Source organism: Juglans regia, chromosome 10, assembly GCF_001411555.2.
Source record: "Juglans regia cultivar Chandler chromosome 10, Walnut 2.0, whole genome shotgun sequence".
Taxonomy (NCBI): Eukaryota; Viridiplantae; Streptophyta; class Magnoliopsida; order Fagales; family Juglandaceae; genus Juglans; species Juglans regia.
The window spans coordinates 22,226,501-22,240,643 of record NC_049910.1 but is presented as its reverse complement, the minus strand read 5'-3'; the positions used below and the strand labels follow the sequence as shown (position 1 = coordinate 22,240,643).

Below are 14,143 nucleotides of genomic sequence, written 5' to 3'. Positions count from 1 at the left end.
GGCTCGTGGGAGAGTTCTTCTACTACGTCACCTTTTGGAGCGAAGGTGTTTAATGGGAGAGTTCCTCGACCACATCACCTTTTGGCATGAAGGCCTTTAATGGAAGAATTCCTCAACCGTTTTATCATTTTAAGTTTTTAGGCTTGTGGGAGAGTTCCTAGACCACGTCGCCTTTTGGCACGAAGGTATTTAATGGAAGAGTTCCTCGACTATTTTATCATTTTAAGTTTTTAGGCTCATGGGAGAGTTCCTCGACCACGTCGTCTTTTGGCATGAAGGTGTTTAACGAGAGAGTTTCTCGACTGTTTTATCCATTTAAGTTTTTAGACTTGTGGGAGAGTTCCTCGACCACGTCGCCTTTTGGCACAAAGGTGTTTAACGATAGAGTTTCTCGACCGTTTTATCCATCTAAGTTTTTAGGCTCATGGAAGAGTTCATCGACCACGTCACCTTACGGTGAAGGTGTATAACGGGAGAGTTCCTGGACCGTTTTTACCTTTTCAATTTTGAGGCTCGTGGGAGAGTTCCTCGACCACGTCACCTTTTGGCGTGAAGGTCTTTAACAGTAGAATTCATCGACCGCTTGATCCTTTTAAGTTTTTAGACTCCTGGGAGAGTTTCTCGACCACATCTCCTTTTGGCGTGTAGGTGTTGACAGGAGAGTTGCTCGATCGTTTTAACCTTCTAAGTTTTTAACCTTGGATACTTGTTGCAAAGTCAAAAGAAACAAAACAAAAGAAGAAGTGGACAAAACGTGCCAGCATTTATTGAAAACGACATTCATACGCAATTCAACAAATGAAATGAAAGAAAATTACTTATCTTTCTTTTAAACATAGTACTTTCATAGGTGATCTGCGTTCCATGGGTGAGATAGCTGGCATCCTACGGTATCCTTGAGGTGATAAGTCCCTGGCCTGTGGCTTGCCACTACAATGTAAGGTCCTTACCACCAAGGGCCTAACTTCCCTTCTTCTCCTAAGGTCACGCCGGTTTCCTTCAGCACTAAGTCGCCCAATTTGAATGACCTGGGCTTCACTCGTTTGTTGAAATATTGCTCCGCTTTCCTCTTAGAAGCTGCAACTGTAACTTTTGCATCTGCCCTTATTTCCCTTAATAGGTCCAAGTTTTCTTCCAGTCCTGTTATATTTGCTTTTGGATCAAAATTTTTTCTTCTGTAGCTCGGTAGCCCGACCTGTACTGGTGCCATCGCCTCGCTTCCATAGGCTAGGGAGAAAGGTGTTTGGCCTATTGAGGTCTTTACTGTCGTTCTATAAGCTCACAAAATTTCTAGGAGCTCGTCGGCCCATAGCCCTTTTCTGTCGCCTATCTTCTTTTTCAGTATTCCCATGATGGTTTTATTAGTTGTTTCCACTTATCCATTTGTCTGGGGATGGCCTAGGGAGGAGTACTTGACCTTGATTCCTAACTCTGCACACCATTGGCGATAATGTTCGAAATCAAATTGTCTTCCGTTATCAGAAACGATACATTGAGGTATCCCGAACCTGTATAGCACTGCTTTCTAGGGGAACTTTGTCACGCTTTGAGCAATTATTGTAGTCATCACCTCTGCTTCAACCCACTTTGTAGAGTAGTCGACATCTACAATGATGAATTTGGTTCCTCCATTGCTCAGGAGCATAGGACCTACCAAGTCTACCCCCTATTGGGCGAACGACCATGAGGATGTTATGGACCGCAACTCCTCAAGGGGGTGCACCTGGGATTGGCACATGAATCTGGCATTGAACACATTTCTTCACGAACTCCTTTGCATCTTTGAGTGCATTAGGCCAATAGTAACATGCCCTTACAATCTTTGCGACTAGTGATCGTCCTCTTGAGTGACTCCCGCAAATTCCTTCGTGTACTTCTTTCATCATATACACAGATTCTTCCTGTGTTACACATCGCAACAATGGGTTTGAGAAACCCCGCCTGTAAAGTACTCCGTCTATTATGGTAAACCTGGTTGCCCTATTTTTTAACTTTCTCACCTCTTCCCGAGATGAGGGAAGTTCGTCTGTCTCTAAATATTTTTTGATATCATTTGCCCATCCTAGTGTGTTCTCCTGAGTGTGAAAACTTTCTTCCCCTACAGCTGGTCTAGCCATTGCTTGTAAATCAACCTTCCATGATAGTGTTTCTTCTTGCTTTGCTGAGGCTACACATGACAATCGGTCAGCCTTGAAATTGTCTCCACAAGGTATCTTTTCGATTCAAAAGTACTTGAGATCTTTGCTTTGTTCCTGTACTTAGTGAATGTATTTTATTAGCTTGGATCCCCTCGCCAAATATTCCCCTGTGGTTTGCCTAACTATTACTTGTGAATCGGCTTTCATTTCGACTTCTTCGCCTCCTAGTACCCTCGTGATCGTCAATCCGGCAAGTACTGCATCATACTCAACTTCATTGTTTGTTATTTTGAACTCCAATCGTACTGCATGGTACGACTCTTTCCCCTTATTTGTTACTATGTACACCTGACTCCTCCTCCGAGCCATCTACATACACTTGCCATGGATTCTTCTCAGGTGGCTTCTGGACTTCTTCTTTGAAGTTGGAAAACCCTGCTACAAAATCGGCTAATATCTGCCCTTTCACATCGTTCTTTGGTTTGTAGCTGATCTCATACTCACTTAGTTCGATTGACCATCTGACCAACCGTCATGAGGTGTCTGGTTTCTGTAACACCTTTTTTAAGGGCGATGAAGTGATTACTTTTATTGGATGGGCTTGGAAATTGGGCCGTAACCACCTTGCTGCTACTACCACTACGAAGGCGACCAACTCCACCTTTGGGTATCTAGTCTCTGATCCTCTCAACGCACTGCTTACGTAATACACCTGTATTTGCTCCTTTTCTTCCTCAAGTACCAATGTAGAAGATATTGCATTTGGAGTTACTGCTAAGTATAATGACAATGACTCTCCTGACTTAGTGTGACTAAGCAATGGTGGCTTAGGTAGGTACTCTTTCAACTAAGAAAACACTTCTTCGCACTTGGCATCCCACTCTCGTGCTTTCTTTAGCACCTAAAAGAAAGGGAGACATTTATCCGTTGATCAAGATACAAACCTGTTCAGAGTTGCAATCTTCCCCGCCAATTTTTGTATTTCGTTCAAGTTCGTGGGCGACTTCATCTCTATTATTGCTCTGAGTTTCTCAGGATTTGCTTCGATCCCTCTACCTGAAACCATAAAATTGAGGAATTTTTCCGATTGCACTCCGAATGCACATTTTGTTGGGTTAAGCTTCATTTGGTACTGACATAAGGCCTGAAAGGCCTTTCCTTTCTAAGGTCTTCTATGTGTTGGTCAAACTCCCTGCTCTTTACTAGTAGATCATCAACATACAACTCCATGCTTCTTCCGATTTAGTTTTTAAACATTTTGTTCACCAACCTCTGGTAGGTTGCCCCAGTGTTCTTCAAGCCAAAAGGCATCACTTTATAGCAATAGAGTCCATGGTCAGTTATAAAGCCGGTTTTCTCCTGAGCAGCCTTCTTCATTCTTATTTGATTGTATCCCAAGTAGGCATCCATGAAACTTAGCATTTTATGCCCTGCTGTTTCATCCTCTATCAAATATATCCTTGGTAATGGGAAGCTGTACTTTGGGCAAGATTTGTTGAGGTCGGTAAAATCCACGCACTTTCACCACTTTCTGTTGGATTTTTTCTACAAACACCACGTTAGACAGCCACTCTGGATAACGTGCTTCTTTGATGAATCCAACTGCTAATAACTGATCAACCTCTTCTGCGATTGCTTTGAACTTCTCGATAATGAAGTTTCTCTTCTTTTGTTTTACTGGACGTATCTTTGGGTCTATGTCTAGCTCATGTTCGATGATTTCTTCGCCTATCCTGGGCATGTCTTTGTGACTCCATGCGAATACATCTTTATGGTCTAGGAGGAAATCTATCAGTTGTTGTCTCTCTTCCTGCGCCAATTTTGTCCCAATCTTCATGTGGCTTTCCAGATGGTTCTGTTCAAGGGTGACCAATTCTTGAGGCTCATCTGCCTCTCCATGCTTCAAGGTATCTTCATCCCTAGTCTCTAACTCTGTTGCCATTACCTGTGGTCCTAGCGGGAGGACCATGTGCTCTTCATAACCTACCATGCTGACCTCTCTTTGCCATTGTTTGAGCTCCAGCACATAACATTCCTTGGCTAAGACCTACTCGCCGTGTACTTCACCTATTCCTCTTGGCCAATGTACCTCACCTGTTGGGAACTTCATTTTTAGATGATAGGTTGAGGTAATGGTCTTTAATGCATTCATCGTGGGCCACCCAATGAGTGCATTATATGCAGACCGAGTTCTTATTACTAAAAACTCAGTCATTGTCGTGGTGACATAAGGATCTATGCCTACAGATATTGGTAATGTAATGGAGCCCATTGGTTGCACCGCATCTCCAATGAACCCTTTCAGCGTGGTTGGTGCTGGTTTCAATTGCTCTTCGCTAATTCCCATTTTGCTAAAAGCATCCCAGAAAACAAGATATCCGCTGAACTTCCATTGTCAATCAGTATTTTCCTGGTGGTAAAATTTTCCACCAACATTGTTACTACCAGAGCATCATCATGGGGGTACACAACTCCTCGACAATCTTCCTCGTCAAAAGATATCGTGTGTGATCCTTGTACTCGGGATTGTTTGACGGGTCTCTCTACATTATAGATTTCTTCGTATCTTGCCCACCTTGCATAGGTATTTCTTCCTGAGGAAGTTGGGCCACCTCCTGCATATCTACCAGCAATAGTGTGTATTTCACCCAGAGGTTGGTTTCTTCAGTTTTCGTCTGCAAACGCCCTTCGGTCCCTAGGTTCATTTGATCTCCTCTCCCTTTTCAATGATTCCCGTCGCCTGGGGCTCTTACTTCTTCTCCTCTTGTGCTCATTCTTCCTTTCGTTTGTTCGCCGTGGGGGGGTCATGTTTTGGTGATCAATTGCTCTAACTCGCCATCGTTCCTCATTTCTTCTACTTTTCACTTCAGGTTGTAACAGTCCTCGATTCTATGCCCCCTTGACTCATGATAAGAGTAGTACTTCTTGGTTTGCCGTTCTTTCTCAGTTGTTTCTTCTTCCTTTGTTTTTTCTAAATAGTGTACATAACTGCCACTATGCCTTCTTACATTACCATCCTGCCTTGACTCTTGCTAGTCTCTCTTCACCCTTTGTCCTCCATCTAGGTCTTTCCTCTATCCCCCTTTCGTTTCCCCTCACTCCTTCTTTCTGGTTGGGTAGTCAAGGCGATCAAGGTGTCTTTAGCATTAACAAAATCATCAGCTCTATTCATGAATTCTCGCAAAGTGGAAGGGGTTTTTCGAGTCAGCTTGGTCATAAAAGGGCTCCTTGGCCAAATGCCTTCTAATAGCGATGCTAGCATGATTTTCTCATCTTGGTCATCAGTCTTCATCTTTTATTTATTGAAGCATGTCAAACACGCTTTCAAGCTTTTGTCCTCCCTTTGTTTGACGGTCAACAAGTAGACGGCGGGTCTCCTTCATTTTCTACTCGCCATGAATTGGGTAAGAACTGTCAGCCCAATTCTTCAAAAGTCTCTATAGAATTTGGTTGCAGTGCACTAAACCATCCTCTCGTCAACCCTTTTAGAGTCAAAGGGAAAAGCTCTACAAGCAATTTCCCCTTGGAACCCGTGGAGTGTCATATGAGCTTTGAAAGTTTAAAGGTGCTTCATGGGATCTTTCGAGCTGTCGTATAAATCCATTGTCGGGACTTTGAATTTCGTGGGCAGGGGCATCGCCAGGGTTTCCGTAGAAAACAGTAGATTTGTGCTCGACAGCAATTGATCTACTGAAGAAGACATTCCTATCTTCTTGGCCATCTCCTCATATTTTTTCCATCAAGTTATGTACATTGTGGTGCAACTTCTTTGCGTCCTCGTTCTCTTGATGGCCCTTTCCCACGCTATTTGCCTCCATCTCTACCCTGTCAGCCTAACTGGTTGTCACATCCTCGCTTGACAGCCCATTTCGTGACTTAAGAGTCTCATTTTCCTTACGTAAGGAATCCATCTCCGTGGTAAGCTTCTTTATCATTTCCTCCATCTCTGCGATCTTCTCCACCATACTTTGTGAAGTTTCTCCTTAATCTCTAGTTGCCTGAGACCGAGTAGTGATGGGCATGTGAAAAGCACGCAAAGTGTGAGACTTAAACAATCCACAGACGACGCTAACTGTTTTGGATGTGTTTCTCCACCACCACCTCACGATCACCTGCAACCAAAGTGTAGAAAGTACGGGAGTCCAAGAGAACGCTTCTGATGCCTAAATCAGTAATTTGTGGGTAATAATGATAATAACAACAATTTCATCATCTTGCTTACTTGAGTTTTTCCTTTATATTGAGCTTCGTGATCTCTCTTTATTCCCGCGTGAACGATAGTTATCCTTTATTCAAATTTAAATTTAGAGATGATGATCCATCTCCTAGCAAATTCGAATAATAACCTCTTTTATTTTTTACCATTGACTGGATAGCTATCCCATCGGTAGCTAGCTTATCCAGTCATTATTGGTTGTGGGCTGGTTTCGTAGGTGCTAGGCTGGGCTCCTCGGTTATGATTTGGGCTTTAGACGTTAGTAAGGGTCCAGACTCATCTTAAAGCTAACCGGTTGGGATATCCTCTCCATGTGGTTGATATTTTCCTCAACAAAATTAGATTCAAGGCAAAAAGATTGTGGGTTCGACATCCAGCAGGGCCACCACTAACTTGCGCTTGGATAGCTACGCACTACTGCATCACCGTGATTATCGTGTTTGTGCAAAGTGGTACGAACGATCATCGTCATCTATTATTGTCATGCTTGAGATGATTCTATGCTTTGTGAATTCTGCTTTACAGCAAACCAATGGATTAGCACATACTTTAGACTGTAATTAGATTTCAGACAAAGATATAAAGTGGGTTGGACGCCCACCACTAACTTGCGCTTGGATAGCTACTGCATCAGCGTGATTGTCATGCTTGTGCAAAGTGGTACGAACGACTCTATCGTTGTATATAGTTAATAAATTAAGATAAAATTACTGTGTGGGTCTTTGGACTGACAAAATATATTTACATTTATGAATTATGTAACTGTCGTGTAATCTCTTTAAAAAAAATAAATAAAATATGAGACTCACATAAAAAAAATTAATTTTTTAATTATAGATCCTACTTTTTTTTCAAAACAATTACGTGACATTTATGCATTTTACGATTGTATGTAGAATTATTCATTTAAATAATAAACTATTATTCATTTAAATAATAAACTATTGTTAAAAAAACTATAAGAGATAATAATTATAAGCACGAAAAAGAACTTCACAAAACAAGAATTATAGTTTTTTTTTTTTTTTAATATCAATTTTTCTTAAAAACAAAAGCCATAATTACTAAATAGATAAAACTTAATACCCCAAAATAACGAAAACCATAATTGTTTTCTTTTTCTCAAAAAAGAACTTTAAAATGAAAAACAATACATCAGGCCATCCAAAAGCTAGGGCTATTAATTTACACTGTAGTGAACATAAAATTTTACACGACTCATGATGTAAAGCAATCAATATCAGATCAACCAGAATCAATATTAGATCAACCAGTCATATATCATATTCCAGCTGTCAATGAGTTGGTTTCCCGTTTCTGTAAAATAAGCATGCAGAAATAATTAGCCGTGTATAGCCTGCGTAATTTACTCTTGTATATTCGCTATGTATTTTAGGAAAGCTGCTTAGTATAACTGTACTGCATATTTCTTTGTTTTGTACGCTGTCTATATATATAGTGAACATACAGCAGGCTACGACATTATTGATCTAGCCCTTCTTCTCGTACTCTTTCACATGTTTCAATAGAAATTAAATGAACAAGTCTAGACCACCCACTACACATTCCAACTCAACACTTGTACATCTTAGTGATAGTGTCACGACAGCAATTTTAATTAGGGGTGGGTAGTGGGTGGACAGTAGGGGCCCGCATCCCATGGGGGCTTTCACCTATCACGCTAGCCCATGCAGGGGTGAGAGGCGGGCAGGGCCGGCTCAATAAGTTCCGGGGCCTAAGGCTAACTTAATTTTTTTTTTTAAAGTAAAATTAAATAAATTTATTTTTATTTTTATATTATATTTTTATTTAAAAATAATTCCTATCATTTTGTAAAGTAAAATTATTAATTAAGATTTTATACCACATTTTCAATTAATACCTGACTTAATCTTTATTAGGAAATTTTTGATTTAGAGAGAATTTTATTAAATCTAGTTTTACAAGTACTTTAGACTCTTAGACACAATTATATTTTTTATTGTCAATAAAGTTCTATAAACAACTTACACATTTGAAAAAAAGTGGGCCCTTGCCTCTTCAAAGGATTATACCAAAACCTTTTATGAACACTGAAAAATTAAAATTTACTATTTATAATTTTCAAATTAATTATATATTAAATTGATAATAAAAAAAGAGAAGTGTATTCTTAGAAGGAGAATAGGTAAAATAATTATTATATGTGATACTTTTAAAAAATAATAATGATATAATATTTATTTGATCTTATTTATATTCTCCTTCTCATTGAGTTAATTAAAATTTTTTATTAAATATATATATAAAAAAATTATAATGTATATATTTTTTTAGGGGCCTTCTTTCATTAGGGGCCTTAGGCAATTGCCTAAGCGGCCTAATGGAAGAGCCGGCATTGGAGGCGGGCTGACTCCAGTGTGTAAGACTCTTTTATTGATTTGACTTCCTATATATATACGTTGACAATCGCTTTTTTACGAATTCGATTTATAATGAAAGATGTTATATGATTTTAGAATTGAATGACTGATATATGATTGAATATTATATAGTATGATTCATTATTTTAAAGTATGAGAGATAAGGTAAGGTTAAAGAAAAGAAAATTAAATAAAAAGTATGATTGCATGTGCTTAATGAGGTAAATGAATGGGCATATGAGGATGAGGAAGGTGCCTATGAGGTTGGGATGGATGGCAATGTTGGAATGCGTCACTAGTGGTTCACCTAGTGATGACCCATTCATTCGGTTCTTATCCGTTAACTACAAGAAGAACTATTGATCACAAGGACATCTATCGCTAATACACGAGGGTTAATTGTAAGGACTCGTTCCTTTGGGACTTATAAAGTTAAATGAACTGAATACTACTAACTTAACATACATTCTTTGTAATAGGTATAAAAGATTTCATAACATTTATAAAGTAAAGTCGAATATTTCATTAACCAAAACTCTCAAAATGACACTGTTCAAAGGCACTGAACAAGACAATAAAATGTTTAGTAATACAATTTTTAAAAACAAGTAATGAAATAAAAATTTCTTGTTTGGTGTCTTGAGCCTCAACGTCATTATTATTTTCCGGAAAAGCATCCACGCCCGCAGCATCTTTATAATCTTTCATATTTGGAATGGAAAAAAATATAAAACAATTAAAATGAATGGAATACTCAAAATACTTAGGAGAATTCTCGAACTGTTTAATTGTGATTAATTATTTCTTATAAAAATAATTATTTTTTATTAAAATGAATTTATTTTTATCGTAAATAATCATTCTCATCACAAATAATCATTCTCGTCTTAAATTATCTGTTTAAAATAATCATTTGTTTTTATGTAGTTTTTTATGCAGCGCCATGCAGCAATGGGGGAGGCGCAACGAGATGGAGATACGATGGGTAGCTGGAGCTGTGACCTTCAACAATTGGAATAGTCTAGATCATTTCGTGGCTTTTCAGCTAAAAAAAGAGTAAATATATAAAAATTGTGCTATACAGAAGCTTCACACTATGCATACTATTTAAAAAATATATAATTTTTTTTTTCTTTTATCCTCATATTTTATATTTCATAAAATATAAAGATAAAATAATAAATTTATATATTTTTAAATAATGTACAAAAATATAACATTTATGTATAGAATTTTTCAATACATAAAGACTCGAGAGAAAGCATGAGGTGTCAACACGTTGATCTCTTAGGTGTCAACACAATGCACTAATGGGGTGCACATATATTGATATGGCGTGGACTTGTTCTCCAACTGCCTCATTCCTTTCATTGTGCTGCCAAGTGGCAGTTGCTGAGTGGTCAAGTGCTTGCCCCGTGGTTACCTTATAGTGCCAAATCATTTTGTTTTTCAAAACTACGCAATGTATTTAAGACCAATTTATTTTCTATTTTTTTCTCTCAACTTTCCTTTACCATTTTATTTAGTGGATAGTAATATAGTTACTGTCTTCTTACTACTTATTTATTATTTATAATATATTTAAAGTTATTTATTTATTTTTTATTATTTTCTTTTAAATATTTTTTTAATATCTTTAATCATTAAAAAAAAAATCAAATACAAAAAGAGTACTAAATAAATAGTAATAGCATCCCCATTGGACTCCCCATATGGGATCTATCCCTATAATTTGGGGATAAATTTAGAGTTTTGGAGAAAAACCCATCCCAATGGATTCCCCATTTCTGTAGATCCTCATCGCATTCCATAGGCCTTCCGTCCCACGTCTTCTTCTCTCTTGGCTCCAACCCCTCCCTCGAAACACCAACAATCGCAGCCCCTCTCCATCGGCAGATTTTGTAAGTTTTGATTTCGGTTTCCCCAAAATTTTGTGACTTTGATTTCGTAACAACAAATTTCGCCCCCTCTCCCTCATTTTCGAAATTTTTTTCTACAAATCATACCTCTCTCCTTCTCTGTTTCTATCTTCCCCTTTTTGCTTCCTCTCGAAGCCATGGTCAAGGTAAGTATGTGATGGAGAGCCTACAATTGGGTGCTCTGCGTCGGTGATTTATTCGTTGTTTGGCTGCTGAGAATGTTTCAGTGCTTTCAGATTGATTCAATTTTTTTTTTTTTTTGTCACTCTCGTTTAGTCATTCTCATTTTGGGCTTTGTTTGAGGAAATCGGTTATCATTTTGACCTTACGTTGCCATTGATTTGTCTGTATTTTGGTTGGCTATGTTGAGTGTTTCGCTGTCGAGAAAGTGATGATGTTTTGTAGATTTTTTTTAAATTACTCTGTATAGATGTTTTTTCTTTCACTTTTTATGAGATGTGACTTTCGAACTTATGTGGTTATGAAATTTGTTTTGTATTGCGGTGGAAGCTGATATTTCTAATTTTGTTGATATTTTCTCACCCGTTGTTTGGTTGCTGTGAAAATCTAGTTATATTTATTGAATTAAAATTGTGTTTTATGTTGTGCTTGTGTGGGGTGGGATCGTTTTGATTTTGCTCTCATTTTCCTTCATGGACTGTTTGCTTACTATGGAAATCTCCAGTTGTAGAAAGAAGAAGAAACTGAATATGGGACCTATTGTTTTCGAATTCTCTCTTTTTTAATATGTGATTCAACTTGTGGTTTATCTTCTTTCAACATGTACTATGTAATTATTTGTGATGTTTGATATTTGTAGTGTTTGATTTCATGGGTTTTTGCTATTTGTTAGTTTATGCAGAACTATTTGGAGGGTAATGTAGTACTCGTGATCTTTTTCTGAGTTCAACTTTCTTATTACACTCTGTGCTTCGAAAGTTATTGTAGTATGTGTGTGTGTGTCTATTGCAGTTATGTGTCCAAAACTTAATATATATATGTGTGTGTGTGTGTGTGTGTGTGTCTATAGCAGTTATAGGTCATGAATGAATTACAAATAGTATTAATTTTTTTCTCTTCAGCCAAGAACTTAATATTTCCTAATCAAAATATTAAGTGGAGAATAGAAAAGAATAAGAAATGATGTGTAAATTTCATGGGTTCTTTAAACCAATTATATAAATTTCATGATATCCTATAAAATGTAAGTTTAGGTTCCTTAAACCAAGTATGTTTCATTGCTCTTTCCATGGGTAATTTGTTCAGTGTTTCGTATCTCTCGAGAGAGGGCTCTCGAGAGAGGGGGTTGTTATTAGGTTGTGATGATGGTGTTATATTGCGGGTTAATTCACAAGTGTTAATAGGGCCCCATCGATATGGCGGGGTAATCCTCATTTGGATTGTCATATTACAGTTTGTGGTACTTTCCAGAAAAGGCAATAGACGTTCAAGTGGGGTTTTGCAGCCATTCGATGTGAATGGCTCATTGCTTACGTATGCTATCAATATTTTCACCATTCTCAGCCCCATTTATTTCTTTATTTTCTGAACTTTATGGAAAATCCAATGGGAATTCTCTTATTTAACATTATTGTGATTTGCATATTGTTTGGTTGTTGTTTTGTGTGAATATGTGAATTGGTCAGTTCTGTACAGTTGCTTTTTGCTATGTCATTGATTTGTGTTATTTTGTGATAGAAAAGTAATGTGTAAATTAAACCCTCTCGGCTGTGATGATGACAAAGCGTGGTGGGGATACATGAAATTTATGCTCCTTCCAGTTCGAGCATTGCTGTCACCTGTTAAAGGGCCAATCTAAATGGATTTGGCGTTCCACAAATCCAGATCCAAAGCGAAGGAAGATGATATCCCCGTCCTCGATCCCGATTCGATGTTCGGGGGCTACGGTGGATTCAATTTTTGATATAGAGGCGGATAATGTGATAGATAATGATGTGGTCGAATTGGATCAACTAATGGGAAGGAAAGCTGAGAAAAGAAAACGAAAGGCCCAAGCCTCGTCAGCACATGAGATTGTTGGGTTCAGCAAGCTGAAGTATACACTTTTGGAGGAGTCACGTGCTTAGGAGAAAGAGTATTTTCGTCTCAAGGCCGAAAAGATGAAGTATGACAAGAAAAAAGAGCTAAATTTCATCCGTCTCGAGGATGAAAGACTGAGGTTGGAGGCCGAGAAGATGAAAATGAGAAGGAAAAAGAGTTAAATAAAATCCGTCAAGAGGACGAAAGACTGAGGTTGGAGGCGGAGAAAGTAGAGCTCGCCAAGAAGGAAGCGGATTAGTGCATTATGATGATGGACGTGAGTGTCATGCCAGGATTGCAACGGTTATATTTCGAGCAACTGCAAAGGAACATCATGGCGAGACGTAATGATGCAGGACATTTGGAATGATTTTTTTATGTAAAAAAGTTTATTTCTTTATTTATTTTTTGTTTCGGACAATGATGGATGACAATATTAAAAGTTTATTTCTTTAATTTAATTTAAAAGAAATATTTTATGCTAAGATAAAGGAAATACGAATTGAAACTTGATTTGTAACACCCCCTTCCCGTAGGCTAGGTATGTCACGTATTTTTCATGAAAATAAACCCGACAAGCGATTCTCTAATTTCATAATTAAAAAATAAACTGAAGTAATTTATTATGAAATAAAATGTCTAATAAAATTGTCTTCCCAAAAACATTAAAAGAATAAACTGAATAAATTCATATCATAAAAGACACGTTTTATTTTAGAAAGTCTGAACTAAAACTAAAATGCTCCTTCTACTCTTGGTCTGCCTGCTTGTAATCATCATCTTCACCTGGGTGGTTAAAAACATGAAAATAAACTAAAATGAGTCGATGACTCAGTAAGAAATCTATCACAACGAAAACGTAATAAACATAAGATTTTCATAAGAACTTTCATGCTGAGCTTAAAATTCATGACTATTCATGCTGATGCTTATGCTATGTATGACTGATTTATCTGAATTAACTGACTGATTTAGCTGACTTATCTGACTGGCCAACACATTTAACCCTGTGTGCAAGGTTGTGCACCAGCCCTACATCCCGCTGCAGCAAGGGGAACTGCTGATAGTATTCTAGCATACTATGGTGGACCACGACTGAGTTCGTGGCTTGCACACCACCCTGAAACTGAACTGCATTGGTACCATGCATCTGAATGGCCATCTTATTAACTGATCTGAACTTATCTTACACTTGAAATTAAGATGGCTTACGTGTCTTATACACATGAGATGCATGACATATTACATACATAAATCATAATTTCTGAATTTAAACGTGATGCGGAATGACATGATCGTACGCTATGCTGGATGACATGCTTGCATATGACATGGGCGGTTCATAAATAATGGCTATCAAAGAACTGGCTTGAATAATACATACATATAAGCTAACTGTGATGATCCTAATTTATGATCAAATTTACT

The 14,143-nt window shown here is 37.8% G+C and overlaps 1 protein-coding gene across 1 annotated transcript; it reads right to left on the bottom strand.

Moving 5' to 3' along the window:
• Window positions 1–1,709: 1,709 nt before the first annotated feature.
• Window positions 1,710–3,515, bottom strand: LOC118349670. The gene is made up of 5 exons (XM_035695188.1): window positions 3,409–3,515; window positions 3,083–3,190; window positions 2,487–2,659; window positions 2,328–2,395; window positions 1,710–1,901 (listed from the first exon to the last, which is right to left on the bottom strand). Exons 1-5 carry the CDS (start codon window positions 3,513–3,515, stop codon window positions 1,710–1,712), a joined length of 648 nt encoding a protein of 215 aa, XP_035551081.1.
• Window positions 3,516–14,143: the final 10,628 nt, after the last annotated feature.